The sequence below is a fragment of the Brassica napus genome, chromosome C4 (genome assembly GCF_020379485.1).
Source record: "Brassica napus cultivar Da-Ae chromosome C4, Da-Ae, whole genome shotgun sequence".
Classification (NCBI taxonomy): Eukaryota; Viridiplantae; Streptophyta; class Magnoliopsida; order Brassicales; family Brassicaceae; genus Brassica; species Brassica napus.
In genome coordinates, this window is record NC_063447.1 from 11,036,737 (window position 1) to 11,062,885 (window position 26,149).

Here is a 26,149-nt window from a genome sequence, read left to right on the forward strand (position 1 = left end):
CCAAGTTGCCTAGCACATGATTTGTACAATTTGATATCGTACCTTGTTCTTAGTGAATACCTTAGAAGAGCCACTTTGAAGTCAGATGCACAACCATACATTTTTCCCAAATACAAAACTCTTCACAGCCTTGTGTATTTGCGACCTCTTCCCTACGCTCCAACTCTTCTTCATCATCATCAGACGACAATGGATCAGGAATAGTATCATCATTCCAAATGTCATCTCCACTGTCCCCATCATAATTATCCACCTCATCTTGGACAACATCTCCGAACTGGTCTCGTAAGTCTCCGACAATTTCCTCTTCGACACCTATTCCATTCTCATCAACCTCATTCTCAAAACCAGCTTCAGCCTCGTCTTCAACAACCTCACAATCATCATTCTGTCCCACAGCTCGATCATCATCTCTGACATGTTGTCTTACACTACTTTCGACAACTCTCTCCTCGCCATCACCCGATCCACCAGTGTGAAGAACACTACCAAATTGCCTAATCTTAGCCATCTTTTACAATTGCGTCCCGAAGAAGTTTCGTTGCACCAAAAACAACAGTCACCGTCGCCACAAGAGTTGGGGATGAAAGAGTTAGGGTTCGACGGCTTTTTTTCTTACGTATTGCACTATTTCTTTTAATTACTAAAACTACGTAGTTTCATAACTTAACAGATGTTTATTTTTTATTAATCAAAGTTAACGTGGACTATTTTTAAGTTAAAATGGCCAAGTCAACATAAAAACAAAATTAAAAAGGCCAATATTCAAAAGTTGGGGATTTAAATTGCTCATTTATGAGTTGATATTTTTTTTGGTTTTTTTTTGAAAGTTTAGAGTTTTTTCGGTGGTTTTCTCTTCATTCAAAAAATAAAAATAACTATGCACTTAAAAAACAGTCAAGTCGAAATACAAATTAGTCTACACATTATATAGAAACTAGGGGTTGGAAGTTTGATCGCTATTTGGTGTCTTTGTAGCTTTTAGTTTGGTTTTCGTCGGCTACGTGAAGTCCACGACATACTATCACCACCGACTCAGCCACACACGCGGTTCCAACAAATACCACCCACAAAAATCCATCATTTTTTGCTGGGGGAATATACATGTGTGACAACATCCTAACGAACTATGACTCTGCTTATCGACCAGAATCACTCAGTTTTGATAAGTCAACCTTATTTTATTATTATTTCAAAAAAAAAAAAAACCTTATTTTATTATTTGTCTATTAAAAAATCAGAACAAGTATTGCAATTATGAATTTGCAACTCTGCCTATTGGATAAACCGTTTTTATTTAATATATATCCATATATTAATTTGTAAATCCGTCCAACGGATTTGGAAAATTCGACATCAGTTTAGAAATATTTTTATAACAATAATTAAATGAGATGACTTTTCAGCTTATAAAAACCAAAAAAAAATGTCAACTTCCAGAACCTTTATAAAACGAATACGAAATGGCCTAAGTTAAGACATCACTACAACCGGAACAAGACAACCAAACCATATCTTATTTCGTTCGGTTCTTTGTTTCATTATCTTGTTTGGTTCATTTTCCGGTAAAGTCGTGTCTAAATCAACAAAAAAAAAAAAAAGTCTCAGCGCACCGATGGCTCTGCGTCTTCTTGGTCGAATCGTAACTAAAGCCGTGAAGAAAGAGAACAGTCCAGAGAGCCCTAGGAGTCCGAAAACCCCACAAGGCTCTGTTCTCATGGACAAGTACGAGCTAGGAAAGCTTCTTGGCCAAGGAAGCTTTGCTAAAGTCTATTTAGCACGGAGCATTAGTACCGGCGAGAACGTCGCCATCAAAGTCATAGACAAAGAGAAGATCGTGAAAAGTGGATTGGCCGGTCATATTAAACGAGAAATATCCATCCTCCGCCGCGTCCGCCACCCTTACATTGTCCACCTCCTCGAGGTCATGGCTACGAAGACAAAGATATACATCGTGATGGAGTTCGTACGAGGCGGAGACCTTTTAGGAAAGGTATCTAAAGGGCGGCTTCGTCAAGGAGTCGCCCGGAGTTATTTCCAGCAGCTGATCTCATCAGTTTCCTTCTGCCACAGCCGCGGAGTTTACCACCGTGATCTCAAGCTTGAGAATCTTCTTTTGGACGATGAAGGGAACCTTAAGGTATCTGACTTCGGTCTCAGCATCGTCTCCGAGCAGCTCAGGCAAGACGGAATCTGTCAGACGTTTTGCGGGACGCCTGCTTATTTGGCGCCTGAGGTTTTGACGATGAAAGGCTATGACGCTGCCAAGGCCGATGTCTGGTCTTGTGGAGTGATCTTGTTTGTTTTGATGGCTGGTTATCTTCCCTTTGAAGATAAGAACATTATGGTTATGTATAAGAAGATACACAAAGGAAAGTTTAGGTGTCCTAAATGGTTTTCGCCTGAGCTTACAAGGCTTTTGACCCGGATCCTGGACACGAATCCAGATACCCGGATCACGATACCGGAGATCAGGAAGCATAGATGGTTCAAGAAAGGGTTTAAAAATGTCAAGTTCTATATCGAAGACGATAAGTTATGTAGAGTGGATGACAATAGTGAAGACGAGTCATCATCAGTGTCATCGGGCCGATCATCGACTGCTTCAGAGGGAGACGCAGAGTTTGAGATTAAACGAGTTGGGTCAATGCCGAGACCCACAAGTCTAAACGCATTTGACATCATATCCTTTTCTTATGGATTCGATCTTTCGAGTTTCTTTGAAGAAGGAGGACAAGGAGCGAGGTTTGTATCTGCTGCTCCCGTGACAAAGATTATATCGAAATTGGAAGATATTGCGATATTGGCCAACTTTACAGTGAGGAAGAAGGACTGGAGCGTGAGGCTAGAAGGTAGTAGAGAAGGTGCTAAAGGACCGTTGATTATTAAGGTTGAGATATTTGAGCTGACACCATCTCTTGTGGTGGTTGAAGTGAAGAAGAAGGGAGGGTTTATAGAAGAGTATGAAGAGTTTTGCAACAAGGAACTTAGACCACAGCTAGAGAAACTGATGCATTACCAAGCAAATGAAGTTGAAGTAGCAATGGTTTTGCGACCTGAAACTGAAGAGAGATGAAGTTAAGAACTTGGAAGGTCGAGAGAGAAAGACACAACAAGAAAAGGTATAAGTATTATTTGTTACTATGCCATTTATTTTTATTGTTTTGCGGTTATTATGTGTATTTAAATATGAAAGTGAGGGTACTTGTAATAAGAGTGATAGGAAAATCAGAGAATAAAACAAGTAAGCATGAATAAAGAGTGAGATCATAAGGCAGTTTAGACGGTTTTTGCTGGCGATTATAAAGCTAGTTTTTCGTTGATTGCTGTTGTACATGTATCTCTTGAAAGAGATGAGCTTAATGAAAAATCTTTCTCGGCCTTTCCTTTCTTTTTTAGAAAGTTCATTTTATGCTTCATAAGAGAGACTATATGATCAACCGAAACATTCAAATGTTACTGTGATTACTCTTATAATTATTGCACATAAGAAATCTGATGACTCCTCCACATTGACAAAATAAAAAAACTTATCAGAACCAAAGTTGGGCTCAATTATTCTATTCCCGTCCCCTTGGACCGTAGAGATTGCTTTAGGAATAAGATTAGTAGCTGATGATAACTTTCGGTCAGATTCCAAAATTAAAACTCAGTAGGATTGTTATACAAATACATGATGGAGACATACACATGTTCTCAAATATCAAGATTATCGCCCACGAAAGAAGATCATCCTCATTTGCAATAATTGGATCAGTCGAATTTTGTTCAAATCGAGTCGAGTGTTAAAAAGCGAAACTTTCTTGCTTGGTGGAATAGGATACTCAATAGGATATGAAACTGTTAGCACCTGAAATTTAATTTCTTGTGATGTAATACTTGTTATCTTCTCGCAGATGGTTGAAGCAGCTCATGCAAGGACATCTATTACAATTAGTGGATAAGTATGCATAATTTTCAACCACCACAGAAATAAAAGACAAAGGATATCATTTTGACCAACAATATAAAAACACTTACATAATTCTTCATTATAATTTTTTTGCTTCTTATTTTTGTTTATTTACCTAATACACAAAGATATATAGGCATTATCCAAACAAATATAATATCTTAACGTGGTCTTCACAACGATAATGTATTTCTGCCATGGGTATAAATTTCATTAGTCTATGTATTTCTTATGAAAGTATTCATTGTGCTTGCAATTTAGGCTTATCATAAGCTTTATTGGAAATATTTCGAATTAAAAACGTGTAATGAATTTTAAAAAGACTCCTCTAGCTTAGCGGTAAAAATGTTGGGTAACAACCTGAGTTCGAGTGTGGGTATGTTAAATTTGTCCTTTTAGTTTACAAAAAAAAAAAAAAAAGTGTAATGAACTGATTCCTAAATTCTCGTTAATAATGAGAGTCCTAAATTCTCCTTAAAAAGAATGAATAATTTTAATCGTATTATTGTATCAACTAATAAACTGATTATGTTTCTTTCTTTTTATTAATCAAACAAATAAAACATTAATAAGCCATAATTAATTAGTTTGAAGTGTTGGCTAATAACCTAAACGGTTTGAAGACTGTTTTGTTTACACAATGGATTTGAAAAATGTCGTTTAAAAATGAGTTATTTTCACTCAGGATCACATTGTGACTTTTTATTACACCTAAAGTCACTTATTGCTCCTAAGGTACTTTTGATTAACTTTTACTTCTTTTTCCCTGACTAAATGTAACTACAAAAAGATTCTAGTTTCCTTTATTTTTTTTTCCTTTTGCGTTTTAATTATTTTATTTAAAAATATTTTTAACTTTTTCCTTCTCTTTCTTTCCCATTCACCGTAAGTCATCTTTAGCTCCAAGTCTCTTCTGCGTCTTGTCTCCTCCACGAACTACAGCTTCGTCAAGCTCCAGCATCGAGTTGCGTCGAGCTCCCACGGCGAGATCTTCCACCACGGGATGTCCTTGTTTCTGCTGCATTCGTATCGAAAAATTTCCTCCGCATCACTCCGCGAAATGACCCTAATCGGAGATAAACTCGGATTTCTCGAATTCTTTTCTGTAATTATTTCACTTTATGTTTAAAACATGTGTTTTTTATTAGGATCTGTAGAAAATATGGTAGGATCGAATTATAAAATGATGAAATCGTGTGTAAATGGGTGAAAATCTTGCAACAAGTGGAGGCGTAGTTGTTACAGAGATTAGGTTAGAGTCATCTCCTCTGGTGCCCCAAAAAGTAAAAAGGCAATCTCACAAAGACACCCATATAAACAGAAAGATAAATATTTTTTTTTTAAATCGAAAAAGGCGGAAATGACAAAAACCCCTGGCAAAAATGAAGTATTTACAAGTTGTACCAGGGTATAACCCATCCGCAGTGACCCGACCCGGATGTATGGTCAATACCAAATCGTTTAACCGTTTAACCAATCCCTGGAAACCAAACCAATCCCTCAAAACCAAACCCATCCTTCGAAACCAAACCAAATTTGTCGATTTTATCAAACCCTTTACAATTTTTCTGAATCCTCCAATTAATTCATTCGCGACTCCATTTCTCCCCCTCTTTTCACTCCACTTTAAAAAAGAAGAAACCCTAGTTTTGAAAATCAATCGGTGAGTTCAGAGGAGCCAACAACGATTGCGATATGGTGGTCGAAACGAGAGGAGGGGGTAAGAGGAAGGATAATCCAACGAAGGAAGAAATTCGGAAAGTGAAGTTTGTAAAGACGGCCTCCGATAATATTGAGAAGACGACGACGGAGAATGTTTAATCGACGGGAACGGTAAAGACGACGGAGATTGTTGACTCGAGGGAGAAGACGACGGATGTCTCGACGGAGGTGACGACAGATGTCTCGACGGAGAAGACGACGGATGTCTCGGCGGAGAAGACGAGTGCGGACGCGAGGGAGAGTACGGCAGAGATAACGGAGCGGAGTGATGTGGCTTTAGAAACTGCTCCGGCGACAGTGAACAAAGGTTCTGCTGGCCCATCTCCTCCAGCTCCTCCAGCAACTCCGGCGATTGGGACTGAATCTGAAGAAGAAGAGAATGAGGAAACCCCTTCTTCTGGAGATGAAGAGAATCAGAAAGCCGGTTCTGGAGAGGAAGAGAATGATCATGACGACCGTTCCGATGGTTCTAGCCAGGAGAATGAAGATGCTGAAGAAGAACAAGAAGAAGCAGATGAGAAGGAAGAGACTGAAGGTTCTGAAGAAGGAAATGGAGATGGAGAAGGAAATGGTGACAGAGAAGGAAATGAAGACGGAGAAGGAAAGGATAATGAGAATGAAGGTTCTGAAGAAGAAAATGACCGAGAAGAGTTAGCAAATGGAGATGACAATGAGAATCCACCTGAACCCGGGAATCCACCTGAACCAGAGGTAACAAATGTAACAAATTTTCAATTGAGTGTGTTAATGCTAGTAATACTAGGGGAAGTATAGGAATAACATGTTAGTTTTGGTAGAGGTAAACTGAAATTGTGTAAACGGGTATAACTTGGATATAACTTGGATATAAGTTGGATATAACTTTAGTATGACTTGGATATAACTTTGGTATAACGTGGTGAATACTTTGGTATAACTTGCAGGGTTTGAATGGAAATGTGGCAACCGAGGCAATCAAACCAACCAGCATGTTCTTCAAGCCAACCGAGTACAGAAAAAAAATAAAGCTAGGGACAAGGTGTATGATAGCTAGCGCGATTAAGACGCTAAAAAATCTGAAACCCAAGCTGTCTAACGCGGAGATGAGCTGGTTCACGGAGCATCCTCAATTCAGACACATTTTCCACATGAAGATAGAGACTAACCACAGGGTTCAGGGAATGTGGATGTTGTTGTTGCGTACTGCTGGTAGCGAGAAGCTGAGAGAAGTGTGGTTCATTGTGAATGGGGTTCCAATCCGTTACGGGCTGAGGGAACATGGTTTGATATCTGGGCTATTCTGCCAGAACTATCCTCTCGGCTACAAAGAGCTTGGTGGGACGAGGTTCGTTGATCGCCATTTCAAGGAAGGAGAACCGAGAGGTTAGAGGATGTTAAGAAGAAGCTGGTGAACATGGGACCCCACAAAGACAGACTGAAGATGGCGGTTCTATTCTTCTTAGCTTCGGTTGTTTGTGCGCAAACGAAGGTTGGACACAAGGCTAATGATGTATTGGAGGTGTTCCAGAGAGCAGTGGATGATCATGAGTACTGCAAGTCCTTTCCGTGGGGGAGATTTTCCTATGATTACATGGTGAAGGAGATCTCTCACACAATGAAGCATTTTAGAGGGGTGGTGAAAGAGAAAACATTATGGCCGCTACCAGGTTTCTGTGTTCCATTAGAGGTATGCAAAATCCCATTAAACCAGTCTGACAACATTGTTGTTTACTAATGCAAAAATGTTGTGTGTAACAGCTTCTTGCATTCGAGGCAATTCCGAAGCTAGGAATAGCGTTCAGAGAGCCTGTGGTTGGAGCTGGTCGCGACTGTCCGAGGATGTGCAAGTCCTACTTTAAACGAAATGGAATGACAGGGGTGTCACTTTCTGTGATAAACAAGGAACTGGGTAACACAACTGTAAGTCTTCCTGTGAACTGTGGTAGAACTAGGGTAGGAATAAAGTGAAACTGTGGTAGAAGTAAGGTAGTACTAGAAAGGGAACTAGGGTAGGAATAAAGTGAAACTGTGGTAGAAGTAAGGTAATACTTATTTTCTTTTTAAACATTAGAAATTGCTAAGTTTTAAAATTATTTATGTGTGTGATAGGTTATTGACAGCATCATCCCCACCAAAACTCCACGAGAAGATAGCCTTTTGGATGAGATTATGGAAGATGAAGACGATGTTGATCAATCTGATATAGCTGTGGACAGTTGGGAGAAGTGTCTGGATGCAGGGCAGAAGGTTTTTTTTAAAGACATGTTCGGCGAAGATGTAGCTGGGCGTGAAAAACAGCCAGAACCGATTGAAGATGCAACAGGGGATGGAGTACAAGTAGGTGAGCAGTCGATTCAGCTGGGAGATGTTATGAATATGCTGAAAAAAACAATGAAACTGATGAGGAAAATTGACAAGAAAGTTGACCAGCTGGATGGGAGATTGGCCCCGCTTGAGGAGTTTGTCAAGGAAGCACAAGGCAAAGTAGTAGAGGTTGAAGAAGCAGAATCACAAGGGAAAGACAAAAGAAAGAAAACCCAAAAGTCTGTGGGGAAAGGCAAAAAACAGAAAACCAAGTGAAGTCAAGTGAAGTTGAGTGAAACAAAGTCTATGGATGTTTTATGTTAATCGTTTTTTTTTTTGTTAAAGACAAACGAAGTCTGAATGTTTATCTTGTTTGTGATGTGGATTTACAACTTTAACTATGTTATGACTAGGTTGTTATGTCATATTAGTGTTGTAATGTTGTTATTAGATTTGTCTCGTTTTAGGTGAATGATAATTCTATGACATATTACCATTTGAAATGAAATCCACTAAGCCAACATAATAAGTCTAACATTAGATAAGATTCAAAGACTTAACAGAACAAACCTAGTAGTACTTATACAAGTCTTAACAGAACAAAAAAAAGACTTGTAACCGAAACTGGAAATAGATAGGGAATACAAAGCAAAGTTCTTATTTTTAGCACATCCATAGTAAGAACTTGAGATTTGAGAATCTCATGGACGAGAGGTAGAGGTAATAATCCTCTTAAGCTTAGCAATATCTTCAGCCATATCATTCACCTCCATCCTTAGGCGCCTCACTTCATCCTCAACACCAAAAGCCCATGGCTGACGAAAGTGCATCCCATCGTCCTACACAGTTTCACGCATAGTATAACTCAGTTTTACCCAGAGTATGACTAGGTTTCACTCAGTAGGATTAACACAGTTTTACCCAGAGTATAACTAGGTTTCACTCAGTAGGATTAACACAGTTTTACCCAGAGTATAACTAAGTTTCATTAAATTTCACTAAGTTTAATTTTTTTTTTTACCCAGAGTATAACTAAGTTTAACATAGTTCTACAAAGAAGGAAATTACCTCATAATTCTTGCAGGTGAAGTACCTACTCCCAGGCAAGGTATCGAAATCGTGGCGATACTTAGGATTTGGAGAAACATCTGTCTTGATTTCACCACCACATGGGCAACGGGTAGGAATTCCATACTGGGCATCGCAAATGTAGCCTAACATGTCGTAGTGTTTCTTGTGTTTCTTCATGTCCTTCATCTCTTGGTATGGGTGAGTCATCGTCAGTAGAGGGAATTTTGAAATAGATAAGATGAGGGAGGGAGGGAGGTAGATATCAACGAGATGAGAAGAGAGTAAAGAGAGAGAGAGAGGAGAGGATTTGTCTCAGAGGAGAGGGAGAGAGAGAGAGAGAGACTACTTTTTGACCAAACAATTGAAATAATTGACTAAAGTGAGACAGAGCACAGTAGACGAGACAAGAGAGGGGAGTCTACTTTTTGACCGAAATAATTGAAATTTTTGGAATATTATCGATTAGGCGCGAAATTTTTTTTTAGTTCCCCCCCCCCAAATATTTGCTCATAGTTATACTGAAGTATCAGGTGTTACCAAATTTCTTCATAGTTCTATTTTTTGTGATTTCAACATTTTTTTAGTTTTACGTATAATTTAAATTGGTGAAGAAGGTTTTACTTGTTATTTTCCCTCATTACCATTCAAGTTTAATTGATAAGTGCAAGAATATTTTCGAAAGCACGAGAATTGTAGAATAGTCCTTTGTAAGCTGCTCTTATTAAGAAAATGAACTTGGAAAGACTATACAATGCATAATAGAAAATGTGATGACGATGAATTAGTTTAGTTTATTTCACTAATATAATTTCAGGAGGAGTTTCTATTGATGAATTAGGGGAGTAGTCTAGTCAAGTGAATGTGTTTGTGCATTAACAATTTTATGTTGGATTAGAGGGGATGATGTCAAGTAAATATCTGTTATTTACGATCATAGTAACACCTTGTTTTACTAGTTTTCCGTGGTTTTCCACAGTTGCAACATAAGTTCGACAGTGCACAGACTTAGAAAATACATAGGTTCCAATACAGGGAAACATAAGTAAGTAAACTTAGAATAAAACTTTCTCACACCATCAAACATAGAGATTTTGAAAGTCACATAAAGTTCGACAGTGCACAGACTTAGAAAATACATAGGTTCCATACAGAGAAACATAAGTAAGTAAACTTAGAATAAAACTTTCTCACACCATTAAACATAGAGATTTTGAAAGTCTCTAACAATTTCCTCTTCTTGTTGGATCCTCTCCAAATTAATTGTGAGTTCTGCAATGGTTTGGTTTAACTGCTCGATCACCCTACTCTTCTCTTGGATCTCATCCCGGGCTTCAATCAAAGCCATTTTTTGCCATTCTGTACCATCCTCTACATCAAACCATTTGAAGTAGTTGCATCCATTTTTCTCCTGCCAAAATTCCATTGTAAATAATTGCTTTATTTTTCAATCTTGGATCACAATTTCTATCATCAGCTAGGATACCTTATAACGCGGACAGCCATAAAATCGTCGCCCCGGGTTCTTGTCTGTCCAAGCTTGTCTTATTTCGGCATCTAAGCGACAGAAACACAATTTTCTTACAGAATTTTCCCTTCTCCTTGACGAACCCGAACCATCTCCTTGCATCTTCGATATTTTGTCCTCAGAAAGTAAGCAGAAGAGTCTCGAGAGAGAGAAGTGAGAGAGAGAGAAGATGGAGAATTTATATCATTTATTGGATATATAAAGGACCAAATTCGGGTATATTCAGGAACAATTATACTTAGTTATACCAACGTTCTCAGTAGTTGTCCAAACCCGATTAAAATTAACAACAACAACATTCCAAGTTCAACATACCAAAAGCAACATAGCAAAAGCAACATTCCAAGATTTAGTTTATTTCACTAGGAGGATTAGAACGCATTCCAAACAACAGCCAATTAAAACCAAAATTTGTCCTCGCTCGCCTTACGTTTTGTGTCCTTTTACGCCGTTCTCCAACTGATGGATTCCTATTAACCTTTTTCCTTCCCTTCCTTGTCAGCTTTTTCGGAGGTATGATCTGGAGCTCTTTGATGTGATCTGGTACAATCCATTCAGACTTGTCCGGCACAGAATAAATGGTCCTGTAATAAGCCATTGCCCAAAGTTCTGTCCAGTAATACTTTGAGCACAACTGATGATACTCTATGTTGACCTCACGTCGACGACCATTAGCAGCAGGAACCTCAAGGAAATATAAGTAAGCAGCAAGTCCGTGAAGACAAGGATACTTTTCATAATCAAATACCTTGCAGCTACATGACTTCGCTATCAAATTCACCAAATAAACCTTCCCATTGTCAGTGTCGGTAACCTCGTACTCAAGATCATAACTATTCAGCTCACGCACTGGCGTTTTCTCAGCTTTGGCCCATAAGTTGTGCAAATGGATCTCAACCAGAGGAACCAGTTTGGTATCAAGTGATCCAGACACGGCGTCCTTCCGATGTTCATTAAACCAGTCAGATATTTTTTTGATGATTGTATCCAACAATGGTATCAAGGCATACCTCCTTGCGTCCCTAAACGCGCTATTCATCGACTCCACACTGTTGCTAGTGTCCAAGTTGTATCTACAACCTGGAAAGTAGACCCTAGCCCATGTTGCTCTGTTAGTGTTCTCCTCCAAATACTTGCAGGCTGAAGGATATCTCACCTTAAAAGATGCATAAGCAGCCTCGAACTCAGGCACTGTGTAATACCTAGCCAACTCCATAAATCTCCATGGCACTACGGCTTTGATGGTGTTACAAGCATGGTTTCTCACATTCTGAGCTAGATGCCATATACAATGGCCATGGTGAGATTGTGGATACACATTAGCTACAGCAGTGATGAGGCTCTGATTTCTATCGCTCATAAAAACTATTTCAGAAGAGTCCGGTATAACAGTTTTGAGCATCTCGAAAAACCAAGTCCAACTAGCATTATTCTCACCGTCAAGTACCGCAAACGCGAGGGGATAATGGTGACGATTAGGATCTTGAGCTTTAGCAAATACTAGTACCCCACCATATCCGTTCTTCAAAAATGTAGCATCCACAAGAATCACTTTCCTCATGGCCTTAAACCCTTCAATGCAAGCTCCTAAAGCTATGAAAAGGTACTTGAACTTACCTGCCTCATCCAACTTCACCTCTGTTGTTGTTCCGGAATTAACCTGCTCTAACATGTACAAGTAGCTAGGCAACATCTTGTAGCTGTCTTCTGAATTACCACGCAACTCACGCATAGCTAGATTTTTCCCTCTCAAGGCGGTGGAGTAAGATACCGATACACCCAGTCTTAACTTAATTAAGTCTATGATATCTCTCGGAATAGGAGTCATCAGTTTTCCAGGATATTCCTCATTCAAAAAAGTTGCAACTAATTCTGCAGATCCTTTCCTCTTGCTGTTGCAGCTATTACTTTGATTAGTCCGAGAGCATGTATGCACACCCCAGTATCTCCTAATAGAAAAAATTTCCGTCTCTCGAATCCTCGCAGCTCGCAATCCCCATTTACAGTTTGCTTCACAACATTTTACCACCAACCGTTTTCGATCAGATTTTTTAATAACATAACGAAAGCTGCAACCAAATGCAGCTCTATCCACCACCTCTTGAAGTGATCTCTTGTTTGGAAATTCCTGCAGAAGGTACAGACCCATAGTATCTCCCCATTCCTCTATAGCTTGACTACATTTTACTAAAGGTAGCTGCTCAACATACATATTACCACTGCCATCCATATTAGCTGTGGTGTCCTTCTCAGCAGCGGTTTCTCTCTCAGCTGCAGTTTCAGTCTCAGCTGCAGTTTCCGTCTCAGCTGCGGTTTCCGTCTCAGCTGTGGTTTCTGTCGCAGCGTCTGTATCCATAAAATCATCATGTCTTCTTTCGTCATCATTCTCTACCTCTATCTGCTTCTTCTGTTGATCTGCCTCCCCGTTTTCTACGTACAGAATCAGGGCTTTAGGTCCGACTTCATCATCATTTCCCTGCAACGCTTGGTAATTCATACCAACAGAACTTTTGCACACTCTTGACACCACCTCTAACTGATCCGATACACTCGTCTCCTCCACTAACAAAAGACTTCTACGGTTGTCTTTATCAATTGTTATTAGGTAAACAAACAAATCCTCATCATCACAAATAGTTAGCTCTGCCTCACATCCAACCACCATCGGCATGTACCTCAGCACCAGCTTTACATTCCTTTCATTCAACGACACCTTTTTATACAACCTTTCTTCAGCCATTGCCAAAGTTATATCATCCACTGTTGTCTTCATGGTTACACTATAGACTCGATCTTTGAATTTGAAATGTATGCTCACGTGTTTCGTCATTGTATCCTGCAAAAACAACACATTCAAGTGACGGTTATACTAGTGTTATCTAATTATCTACAGTTATACGTATTATACTTCAATTATCAGTTCTTCTAGTTTTACCAAGTTATGCTTCAACTACATATCAAATTGAGGTTTCGGGTACTATAAGCTCAAGAACCTCAACTCAACTCAATTCCATAGAGGCAACTCAAATCAATCAACCAACCATATGCTTTAATTAATTCACATTTCCAATTACACACCCTAAAAACAATTTTTATCCAATGCAGCTTGGGGAAGAGAACAACTAACCTGCATTCGCCGGAGAATCCAACGATCGAACTTTCTGGGGAGCTGCAAGATTTCTCGGGAGCTGCGAATTGAATTGAATTGAATTGGACGAGCTGGAATCGATCGAGCTTTTTGGAGAGGACTCACGACGAATGGGGGAATGGATAACCAAACCCGCTATAACCCAAACCAAAATTTGTGCCAGACCAGAACCCCTCTCAACCCGCCGAATCACCCGATTCCCTCAATTTTCGATTTTTCTTTTTTTTTATTTCTCCCACGAAAGGGTGATTACGACATTTCGCGACTCATTAATGAATGAGGGGCATAGGCGGTTGATAGAACCCATAGGAGATCTTGCAAGTTACGTTTAGGGGCAACCGGGGAGATGACTCATTAGGTTAGGAGGAATATGACTTGGTACAATTACTATTATCCCCCTCACTAAAATAAAATAAAAAGAAAAGAAAAACCCAAAAAACGCGTGGGTTGAGATTGAACCTGAGTAACTACAAGAAGACTGGGGAGGCAATAACCATTTGGGCTAGAGAAGATCTTTAGACTTCCTGCGCAACGTTAGTATTTTATATATGTATATACACGCTTGGCCTGTAATATACATGTCGATGTACATTGTTGTAATAATATTCATATTTATAATATCCATGTGTACACTTGTGTGTATGTACATCTATTTATATGTGTATGATACTATATACACAAAATTTTCACTATCCACATGTACAACAATTTTCATGTACGCCAATTAATTTGTATAATGATTTATATGTACACCTATTTACCAAAACATAATATTTAAGAATATGAAAAGTATAAGTTTGGTTGTCGATCTAGTCAAAACGAGTTAACAAAAAACTGAGATTAATGTTTGAATTTTGAATATAAACTTCAAAAAAACAGTTTTGGAAAGAATACTTGTAGGGTCTTATAGAAAAAGTAGCTCAAAATAAACTAAAATAAAATGCTAAAATCCAATAAAATCATGTGATCAAAAGTTACAATTAGTCATACATGTGATTGTGTACATATGTACATGTATAAAATATCAATAAAACCGTCAAATTGTATCATAAAAATTGTAATACATTATTTTTATAATTTTAATAGTAATTATATAGTATAATAATCAAAATGTACTATTGGCCATACATGTTAATGTGTACATGCATACATGTGTACACATGTATATATTTCTGTGTAGAGATGTACATTTGGATAGTTTAAGTATATTTTTGTGTGGCGTAATGTACATGTGAATAAAGTGAATACATTTGCTACACACTTGAAATACACATTTGCAAAATTATGTAGATACTATTTAGGGAGCTGAGTTTTGAGAGTTGGTGTCGTATCACCAAAAATACAATTTTATAGATATGGTTTAGAATGTATAACATGATTATATGCATTACATAGAGACTTATAAAATCACAGCACAAAATATCAATAACACAAAAGATGAAAAATGGTGTACATATTATAGAAATTATGTTTTGTACACTGTATACACGTTTACATGGTAGTCCGGTGGTTTGTGCCTAAACAAATCACATAAGGTGGCGGGTTCGAGCCGTGTAAATATTGTTTATTTGTTTTTTTCTGTTTTTAATGAAAGGAAAATTACAAAAGTAACCCTCATCTTCTTCATCAGTCTCTTTCGACTGAAAACCCTAATATGCGTCTCCATCACTTTTTCACGATTCTTGCAATTTTTCAACTTGTTTTATCACGATTCTTGCCCATGTATATCATATTATATGATTTGACTATGGTTTGTAATGTAAAAACTAAAGGACTAAAGCTTGTTGCTCGAATTTTCTCTCTGCTACTAGAGCTTGACGGCGACTAGCGAAGTGACGACGAGGGTAGCGGCTTGTCACCAAAGACTCGCCATGGTTAGGGCTACGAACGCGGATTGAGATCGTGACTCGGTTACATTGACGACGGAGAAAAGCTCGCCATGGCTCGATAGTCGCGGAATCAGAGAAGTCTACAGTGAATCGACGATGGAGAGACCATGACCCACCTCGGAGAATCAAGGACAATTTCTGATTTTTAGTCACCTTTGTTCTGTAAAAATGAAGAAAAAAATCTTTTAGAAAAAAATAAAAGAAGAAAAGAAGTGACAAAGAAGATGATTAAAGAGATGAGGGATAGAAGAGATGAGAAAGAGAAGCTTAAAAAATGAGTGGGTTTCGGATGTTAAAGTTTTTAGTTAGGAAAGTCTGTTTTTAGGATTCAACTATATTAGTTAGAAATCAACTTCAATTTAAAGAAAAGTGTATTTGTAACAATAAGTGTTCTAGCATGTAATATAAAAGATGAAAAGTGACCTGCAGTGTAAATGTTTCTTTAAAAATCAATGGTTAAATGCATGGACCGAATATGGAAACGACCTCACAGTTCGACGCCTTACGGAAATGTGTCAGAAGCATCGCCCAGGACTTGTGTTTCTTTCTGAGACAAAGAATAGGAGGCTGCTGTTGCAAAACATTCAGGCTGACTTAGGATTTGACCACTTGTTTACCGTTGAGCCACTTGGCCTCAGCGGAGGATTAGCTCTTTTATTTATGGATGAATTTCAAGTTAATGTTTTATTTTCGAATAACAGAATGATTGACATTGAGGCAGTCATTGATGGAATAAAAGTCTTTATGACATTTGTTTATGGCGACCTTGTTTTAGAACGTATGGATCAGGTATGGGAACGTCTTACGCGTTTCTCAACAACTCGAAATGGACCTTGGTTTATGATAGGCGATTTTAATGAAATAACTGATCACAGTGAGAAGGAAGGAGGTAGAAGGCGCTCTGATAGTTCTTTCTTGCCTTTCAAGCAAATGCTGAGTGACTATGGTATGCTGGAATTTCCATTCACTGGGAATATGCTATCATGGGTAGGGAAAAGATCAGGAGGTACGACTGTTAGATGTCATTTGGATAGAGCAGTGGGGAATGAAGATTGGCATGAAAAGTTTCCCCACTCAGCTGTCAAGTATCTTAGGCTTTGGGGCTTGGATCATCGTCTAGTCCTAGCTGAAATTCTAACAAAGCCAGTCAGGAGGAAAAAGAAATTTAAATTTGACAAACGCTGGCTATATAACGAGGAACTAAGGCAAATAATCCTCGAAGGATGGAAGTCGGAGGATTTGCCACCTGAAGCAAATATAATGGAACACATTGCTAGTTGTAGAAATGATTTAAGCCAATGGAGGAGACAAAACAATGTAAATTCTGCGAAGTTAGTAGAAGAGCTTAAAGAGAAGGTGGAAGGCCTATACTCAAATGATGATGCAACCTCTGAGGAAATAACAGAAGCTTTGAAGGAATTATCTTCTACTCTTAAGGCAGAAGAGATGTTTTGGAAACAGAAAAGTAGGGTTCTCTGGTTGAGGGAAGGTGATAAGAACTCAACATATTTCCATGCGTTAGTGAAGCAGAGAAGAGCTAGGAATAGGATAACACAACTCTTAGATGAAAATGGGAATGTCGTGGAGGATGAGGAAGGATTAGTAGCCATTGCTACTAGTTACTTTCGCCAAATATTTGAGTCTTCAAACCCAGAGGATATAGATGATGCGCTATCAGAGGTCTCACCTACAATTACTGGGGCAATAAATGATGACCTGACTGCGCCAGTAACTGAATGGGAGGTCAAATTAGCATTGTTTGCTATGCATCCAGAAAAAGCGCCAGGACCAGATGGAATGACAGCTCTCTTCTATCAGAAATTTTGGGATATTGTCAAAGATGAATTAACTCGTATGGTAAATCAGTTCCTTTTCGAGGGAACAATGACACAGGGCCTGAATGACACAAACATTTGTTTAATTCCTAAGACGACGAAGCCGAATGAGATGTCAAAGTTTAGACCTATCAGTCTATGCAATGTCAGCTACAAGATAATATCTAAGGTCTTATGCCAAAGATTGAAGAAGGTTCTTCCACAACGGATATCAGAAACTCAGTCAGCCTTCGTTGCTGGTAGACAAATTACAGATAATATCATGATAGCTCATGATATGTTCCACGCCCTGAGAACTAAACCGGGAGGATAGGTTAAACGAATGGCTATAAAGACTGATATGAGTAAAACATATGATAGAATGGAATGGTCATTCATTGAGGCAGTCATGAGAAAGACGAGTTTTTCAGAAATATGGATTGACTGAATTATGCGTTGTATCACCTCGGTCAAGTATAGAGTTCTCATGAATGGGGAACCAAGGGAAACATTATCCCTGGAAGAGGACTACAATAAGGAGATCCTTTGTCTCCTTTCATATTAATTCTATGCACGAAAGCGCTCGTTAGCCTTCTTAATCAAGCAGAGAATCAAGGGAAGATAACGGGGATGTGAGTCGCTCGCGCTAGCCCCTCGGTATCTCACCTTCTCTTTGCTGATGATAGTCTTTTCTCCTGTAAGGCAGAGCCCCGTGAATGTGAAGAAGTTATGAAAGTAGTCAGGAAATATGAGAAAGCATCAGGTCAACGTATTAATTTTGACAAATCCTCATTACTCTTTGGTAAAAGGATTCCAGCGAATGATAGACAGCAGATCAAGGATACTCTTGGTATACAAAATGAAGGCGGGATGGAATCCTACTTAGGAATCCCAGAGGATATCAGTGGATCAAAGTGTAAATTACTTGCTTTCTTAAAGGATAAAATCCTACACAGAGTGAATGGCTGGACTGGTAGATGGTTATCTAAGGGAGGAAAAGAGGTTTTGATTAAATCAAGGCTGCTAGCTCTGCCGACTTATGTCATGTCCAGCTTTCTGCTTCCTTTAGAGATATGTGAGAATTTAGCAAGTGCCATTGCACAATTCTGGTGGAGCTCGAATCCTCCGAAAAGAGGAATCCATTGGGCAAAATGGGAAAAAATGTGTGCACCTCGGGAGGAGGGAGGAATTGGTTTCCGTATGATCCATGAATTTAATCTAGCGCTTCTAGCTAAACAGCTTTGGCGTCTCGTTCAATTTCCGGATTCACTAGTAGCGAGAGTTCTTCGGGGAAGATATTACCGTCTGAGTTCGCCGCTGCGAGTTGGTACAGCAGATACCCCATCGTATGTATGAACGAGTATTATTGCCGCGAGGAAGCTTTTACTTCTGGGCATCAGAAGCAAAGTGCCTTCAGGGTATGAAATTAATGTGTGGGGGGATCCTTGGATCCCTTTGACCCCAGCTAGACCGGCTCATGCCAGGGCCCCAGTAGTAAACCCAAAGATGACCGTAAGCAGTCTTATCAATCCTGTTTCAAAGGAGTGGGATGTTAGTTTGCTGGAACAATATGTAGCTCAAGAGGATATTCCGATGATTTTGAGTTTGGCCATAAGCCCTAACCATCGACGAGATACTGTTTGCTGGAGTCACACAAAGAACGGACAATATACTGTTAAGTCAGGATATTGGGTTGCTACAAACTTGATGAGAAAAGAGGAGGAAATAGAAGTTCTACAACCCAGCATTACAAAACTTCAAGCCTTTGCTTGGAAGGTGAATGCGCCACAAAAGATATGTCATCTTATATGGCAACTAATATCAGGACATGTAGCAGTAACAAGGAATTTGGTACGTCGTAATATGCGTTGTGATAACTATTGCCTAAGATGTGGAACGCCAGAAGAGACCGTTACTCATGCTATCTTTGAGTGTCCACCTGCCTTACAAGCATGGGAGCTATCAGTAACACCGTCAAGCTCTCAAATCTTCCATGTATCAAGTATTTATGCTAACATGGACTATCTTTTCTGGAGAAAGAATAGCATTCTGGAGCCAGAAGATGATAGAGATCTCTATCCTTGGATAATTTGGTACATCTCGAAAGGTAGGAATGATAAGTTGTTTAGAGGCATAGACAGAGACCCTTTGGAACTAGTCAGGTATGCAGAGAGTGAGTGCCAAGCTTGGTACAATGCGCGAGACTCTGTGCCGATTCCGACACAGGTACAAACTACTGAAGAAACACAAGCCTTAAGCTTGAGTAATATTTGTATGGTGGATGGTTCATGGACCTCTACAGCTCAGGTTAGTGGGATGGAATGGGTTTGGAAGGATACCATGGGTAATATTCAACTCATGGGGTCAAGAAACCTGAGGAGGAGGCAAACATCTTTACATTCGGAACTGGAAGCGCTACAGTGGGCAATGGAGAGTATGCTACAACACTCGATCTGTCAGAGGTTTGAGACGGACTGCAAGGATCTGATTGCAATGATAGAACAACCACAAGCTTGGCCCAACTTCTCAACTGAACTGGAAACAATTCAAACTCTTCGGTTGTGTTTTTCAGACTTCAAGATCAGCTACTTTCCAAGGACGCAAAATGAATTTGCAGATTCGTTAGCTAGGAATGCACGCTCTTTTCATAGACCCTTATGTTTTATTGGTTGTTCTATCCCGGTCTGGCTTCCCAGACCACCTCAAGCTTGAGTAATAGAATAGCCGTTTGCTGCAAAAAAAAAAAAAAAAAAAAACTCTAAAACTTCAACTAAACAAACTAAACCGAACGTTTTCAAATAAATTGGTTGTTATTGGTAGGCATGGGACGGATCGGGTATCCGAGCAATTTTAAGGTATCCGGATCCGGATCCTTATCCGGCGGATCCATAATTTTACTATCCTTATCCGGATCCGGGGTTTTCGGATATCCGGGTGTCGGATATCCTTCTAAAAATTGTAATATCCGGCGGATATCCGGATCCGGATTTGGATCCTTAGAATAAATAAAAAAATAATATTAATACATATAAAATATTAACAATAATTTAAAAGTAAAAAATATATATTGTTTTTAATTATTTCTATGTATAATATTACAAAATTTACATAAAATTTACATATACTATTATAAAAATAAAAATATATTAAATAAAATTAGTTTTTATATATAGATATTACTATTTTTAAAATAGTTATTAATAAAACTTACGGATCCGGATATCCGGACTAAGAAATCAAGATATCTGGATCCGGATCCGGCTTTGACGGATCCAACATTTTACTATCCGGATTCGGTACCTCCGGATATCCGAATTTTCGGATTGGATCCGGATCGAATCTTGGATCGAATCCGGATCTCGGATCGAATCCGGATCTTGGATAAAAGTGCCAGGCCTAGTTATTGGTGTTACTATCAAACATTTCACAACTAATTATAAATGGTCTGGTAGTTGAAAAAAAAGTCATAATGGAAATCTCCCACTTATAAAAATGAAAAACACCTTTCCCATTAGGGGTACGTACGTAAAAAAAAACAATTATGTTGCTTTTTTGTTTCCACGTCAACGCACCGACAAAATCGTTGATAATAACTTAGAATTATAATTCCCCCAGAACTTAAATGTATAACCATATAAAGTCTATAGCGTGCATGTTGAAGTTATTGGCAAAAACTTTGAATGCACTTAACACCGACAAAATATGTGTGTTTATACTTAAGCATGCGCAAGAAAATAGATTTGTTTTATTTCATCTCTTCGTCTGTTTTCTGCAACTATTGGCGTGTTATAAGTATATTGGCCTATCACCACTATTATCTTATGATGATACATTACATTGTCCGCAGTAATTTCTGACCAATTGATGATTTTCCTTCCATCATCATCACAATTTCAAACTAACGTTCTGGACGATACCAATGCACTTAATGGAGTCTTCAACTCGAAATGAAAATTAATATTTCACGTTATATAGAAATTAACCGAGTAAGATAGCTATTTGGTGTGGTCTTTGACTCTTTGTAGCTTTTAATTTGGTTTGGTCGGCTACGTGAACCCCACGAGTCACAGTCGGCACCAACGCGGCCACACACACATGGTTTCCACAACTACCACCGCAAAAATTCCACTTTTTCGCTGTGGGGGATATACATTTGTGAGTGTGACAACATCCTAACGAACTATGACTCTGCTTATCGACCAGAATCACTCAAGTTTGATAAGTCACCCTTAGTATCTGTCTCTTAAGAAATCGCAATAAGTATTGTAGGAAACATGACTGCAACTTTTCGTATAGGATAAACAACATTTATATAATATATATATAACCCTAAACTAATTTGTCGGTCCAGCCAACGTGTCCATCTGTGGCAACTAAAATGGATTTGGATAAAATTTCAACATCAATTAACAATCTTTTCTAACTATAAACGTGAGATGACTTTTCAGCTTATAATTAAAAAATGGTGAAATAAAATAATCTCAACTTCCAAAACCATTATAAAACGATTACGAACTGGCCAAGTTTTTTTTTTCTGGCCAAGTTAAGACATCATTACAACCGGAACAAGACAACCAAACCATATCATATCTTCTACCTCAAACAAGTGGTATTGGAAAATTAACTCAATTTTCTATGTTGCATCCAAATTTGACCTTAGTACATAAGTAAAAATCCTACATAGATTGTTAAACTTCTGACATATCTGCATTTTTATTTGTTCATTTGACTATTTTTGTTCTAATTTGATCTAATACCTAAATAACTAAAAAACTCTAAAATATATGACTCGCCATAAGATTCAAAACAAAGGCTGAAAACCGGTAAAACACATAGTTTATCACTTGTTTGGTATGCATGGGTCAAATAACATTTTTTTTTTTTTATTAACAGGAGGTTCAAAGGCGACCCGTAATCCGCACGTGGTTTCTGTTTGTCCATAGGCCCGTAATCCGCACGTGGTTTTCGATTGCCAACCATCTAATCCCCTTGGCCCGGAACCAGCCGGCATTAATACCCATTACCCAAGGACCCGGCACCAACGCCGCGTTAACTTTAAACTTGGGGAAGGCGTAAAGCATTCCGTGGCCACAGGGGGTATTCGAACTCGGGTCCGTATCGGTTGTGGTAACTACCTCAAGACCACTAGCCCACCACCCCGTGGTTAAAAGGGTTAAACCCGAGTCTATTAAAGACACAGACCTAACCCCCGGGTGGGAGGTGCAACCCACGGATGGATCCTCTCCCGGGTATTCAAATGGGCCGTAAACATGGACCCATATCCGCGTGGCCACATGTGGAGCTAATAATTTCGCATTAGAGGGGAATCGATCCTGGCCTGGACCAACAGGGCAACTCTTCTTCTAGTGGAAACCACTGGACCACCACGATGTGGTTGAGTCAAATAACATGCTCAAGTGTATTTCAATCTTATCCGATGTGTTTGTCCAATGACTCAAATAACCTCTTGACCTGCTCTCGATCGAAAGGATATCATTCTTGACCAACAATAAAAACACTAACACAATTTTTCATTGAACGTTTTTTTTGCTTCCTACACAGTCACTGAATCACGAATTTTGAACACTTCTTTAAGATAAATGCTTTTGTTTATATACGTAATTCACAAAGATCATTATCCAAACAAATGTAATATCTTAACGTGGTCTTCACAATGAGATTATGTTCTTCTGCCATGAGGATTATTTTCATTATTCTATCTATTTTCTTATGACAATACTATACCAAAAGTATATAAAACATGAAAACATTCGTCGTCGTGCTTGCAATTTAGGCTCTTAGCATAAGCATTGCTGGAAAAATTTCCAGGTATAGGTTTTATAATTAGTAGTGAATTTGCAACAAAAAGAGTGAATAATTTTATTCGTATTAATGTATCAACCAATAAACTGATTTTGTTTCTTTCATTTTATTAATCAGAACAAAGAAAGCATTGAAAGCATCCTAAATGATAAAATTAAACAACACTTCACGTACTGTAGGGAAAATATGAATTTTGATTAGAAATTCGCTACGTAATCCATTGTCCGCAGTATATCAGACCAATTTATTATTTTCCATCCATTCTTATCACATCTTCAGCATAAGTTCTGGACGATAACAATGCACGTTAAAAAGTCAAACTCGAAATACAAATTAGTATACACATTACATAGAAACCGGGGTTGGAAGTATGAGATACTCTTTGTATAGCTTTTAGTTCGGTTTTGGTCGGCTACGTGAACTCCACAAGTTACAGTCAGCACCGACTCAGCCACACACACGTGGTTCCCACAAATGGCATCCAACAAATCCAATTTTTGCTCGGGAAATATAGATGTGTGAGTATCAGCAAACCTCACATTTTTGCTCGGGAAATATTAAAAATATCAACAATAGATAGTTTGACATATGTGAAAAAACTATAAAAATCATACAATCTTTCTTTCATATGAGAATTCCTCACATTTCTTTCTTTTTTATTTGTAAGAGATTTATTTAAAGACGCATGAATGATGATGTTCATAAGATATCCTAACGAACTATGAATCTACTTGTCGACCAGAATCACAGAAGTTGCTATTTTTTTTGTCAGCCACAGAGGTTGCTAAGTCAACCTTATTATCTGTCTCTTAATCGCAATTAAGTATTGTACAACATGACTTATGCAACTTTTCGTACTGGATAAAGAACATATATAATATATATCCATAAACTAATTTGTTGGTTCGTCCAACGTGTTCATCTGCTGGCGGATTAGGATAAGACTTCAACATTAATTCTAAGCAATACTACTTTTATAACAGTAAGTGAGACGACTTTTTCAGCTCGTAATTAAAAAAAACAAAATAATCTCAACTTCCAAAACCATTATAAAACGAATACGAAGTGGCTAAGCTAAGACATCATTTACAACTGGGAACAAGACAACCCAACCATATCTTATTTTCGTTCATTTCTCCATTTAATTCTCCTGTTTCGAACAAAAGTCCCATTGTTTCCCATGGCTCCAGTCCCATCTCCGCAAGTGCTACTCCCCCGTCTTCTCGGTAAAGTCATTACTAAAGACGCGAAGAAAGAGACCAGTACTCCAGAGAGCCCTAAGAGTCCAAAAACCCCACAAGGCTCTATCCTCATGGACAAGTACGAGTTAGGAAAGCTTCTTGGCCACGGAAGCTTCGCTAAAGTCTATCTCGCCCGGAACATTAACACCGGCGAGAACGTCGCCATCAAAGTCATCGACAAAGAAAAGATCGTCAAAAGCGGTTTAGCCGGCCACATAAAACGTGAGATATCCATCCTCCGCCGCGTCCGCCACCCTTACATCGTCCACCTCCTCGAGGTCATGGCTACAAAGACCAAGATCTACATCGTCATGGAGTACGTACGAGGCGGAGACCTTTACACAAAGGTCTCCAAAGGGCGGCTCCGCGAAGGAGTCGCCCGTAGATATTTCCAACAGCTGATCTCCTCGGTTTCCTTCTGCCACGGCCGCGGCGTTTACCACCGCGACCTGAAGCTCGAGAATCTTCTTTTAGACGACGAAGGGAGCCTTAAGGTATCTGACTTCGGTCTCAGCGTCGTCTCCGAGCAGCTCAAGCAAGACGGGATCTGCCAGACGTTTTGCGGGACGCCTGCTTATCTGGCGCCTGAGGTTTTCACGAGGAAAGGCTACGACGCGGCTAAAGCCGATGTGTGGTCTTGCGGAGTGATCTTGTTTGTGTTGATGGCTGGTTACCTTCCTTTTGATGATAAGAACGTTATGTTTATGTACAAGAAGATATTCAAAGGACAGTTTAAATGTCCTCATTGGTTTTCACCTGAGCTTACGAGGCTTATGGGGAGGATCTTGGACACGAATCCGGATACAAGAATCACGATATCGGAGATCATGAAGCATAGATGGTTCAAGAAAGGGTTTAAAGATGTTAAATTCTATATCGAAAACGATAAGTTATGTAGAGAGGATGATGATGATGATGAATATGATTCGTTGTCATCAGGGAGATCATCTACTGCCTCAGAGGGAGATGCAGAGTTTGTGATTAAACGAGTTGGTTCAATGCCGAGACCCGCCAGTCTAAACGCATTTGACATCATATCATTCTCTTCGGGATTCGATCTTTCTGGCTTGTTTGAAGAAGGAGGACAAGGAGCGAGGTTTGTATCCGCTGCTCCCGTGACAAAGATTATATCAAAGTTGGAAGAGATTGCGAATGTGGCGAAATTTACCGTGAGGAAGAAGGATTGGAGCGTGAGGCTAGAAGGTAGTAGAGAAGGTGCTAAAGGACCGCTGACTATTAAGGTTGAGATATTCGAGTTGACACCGTCTCTTGTGGTGGTTGAAGTGAAGAAGAAAGGAGGGTTTATAGAAGAGTATGAAGAGTTTTGCAGCAAGGAGCTTAGACCACAGCTAGAGAAAATGATGCATTACCAAGCAGATGAAGTTGAAGTAGCAATGTGTTTGGTCCCATGTTAAGAAAACTGGATGGTCGAGAGAAGAAGACAGTACAAGAGAAGGTATTGATTACTATAGAAACATTCTTTGTTACCATACCATTTATTTTTTCATTTGTTCTGTGATTATTATGTGTATATGAAAGTGAGAGTTGTAATAAGAGTGATAGGAAGATCAGAGACTGAGATCCTTAAGGCAGTTTTAGACGGTTTTTTCGCTGTTGCTGTTGTCCATGTATCTCTAGAAAGAGACGAGCTTAATGGAAATTCTTTCTCGGCCTTCCCCTA

At 38.9% G+C, this 26,149-nt stretch overlaps 2 protein-coding genes across 3 annotated transcripts; one reads left to right on the top strand and one right to left on the bottom strand.

Moving 5' to 3' along the window:
- Nucleotides 1-1,360: 1,360 nt before the first annotated feature.
- LOC111215576 (CBL-interacting serine/threonine-protein kinase 13) lies at nucleotides 1,361-26,149 on the top strand. 2 transcript variants are annotated; one of them, XM_048753564.1, is made up of 2 exons: nucleotides 1,361-3,019; nucleotides 25,839-26,149. In XM_048753564.1, exons 1-2 carry the CDS (start codon nucleotides 1,616-1,618, stop codon nucleotides 25,881-25,883), a joined length of 1,449 nt encoding a protein of 482 aa, XP_048609521.1. In that variant the 5' UTR covers nucleotides 1,361-1,615; the 3' UTR covers nucleotides 25,884-26,149. The 2 variants fall into 2 exon arrangements, with proteins under 2 accessions (XP_048609521.1, XP_022574969.2); XM_022719248.2 differs by lacking the exon at nucleotides 1,361-3,019 and having other exon boundaries at nucleotides 24,269-26,149.
- LOC106433909 lies at nucleotides 8,454-9,842 on the bottom strand. The gene is made up of 2 exons (XM_013874750.3): nucleotides 9,026-9,842; nucleotides 8,454-8,796 (listed from the first exon to the last, which is right to left on the bottom strand). Exons 1-2 carry the CDS (start codon nucleotides 9,233-9,235, stop codon nucleotides 8,659-8,661), a joined length of 348 nt encoding a protein of 115 aa, XP_013730204.1. The 5' UTR covers nucleotides 9,236-9,842; the 3' UTR covers nucleotides 8,454-8,658.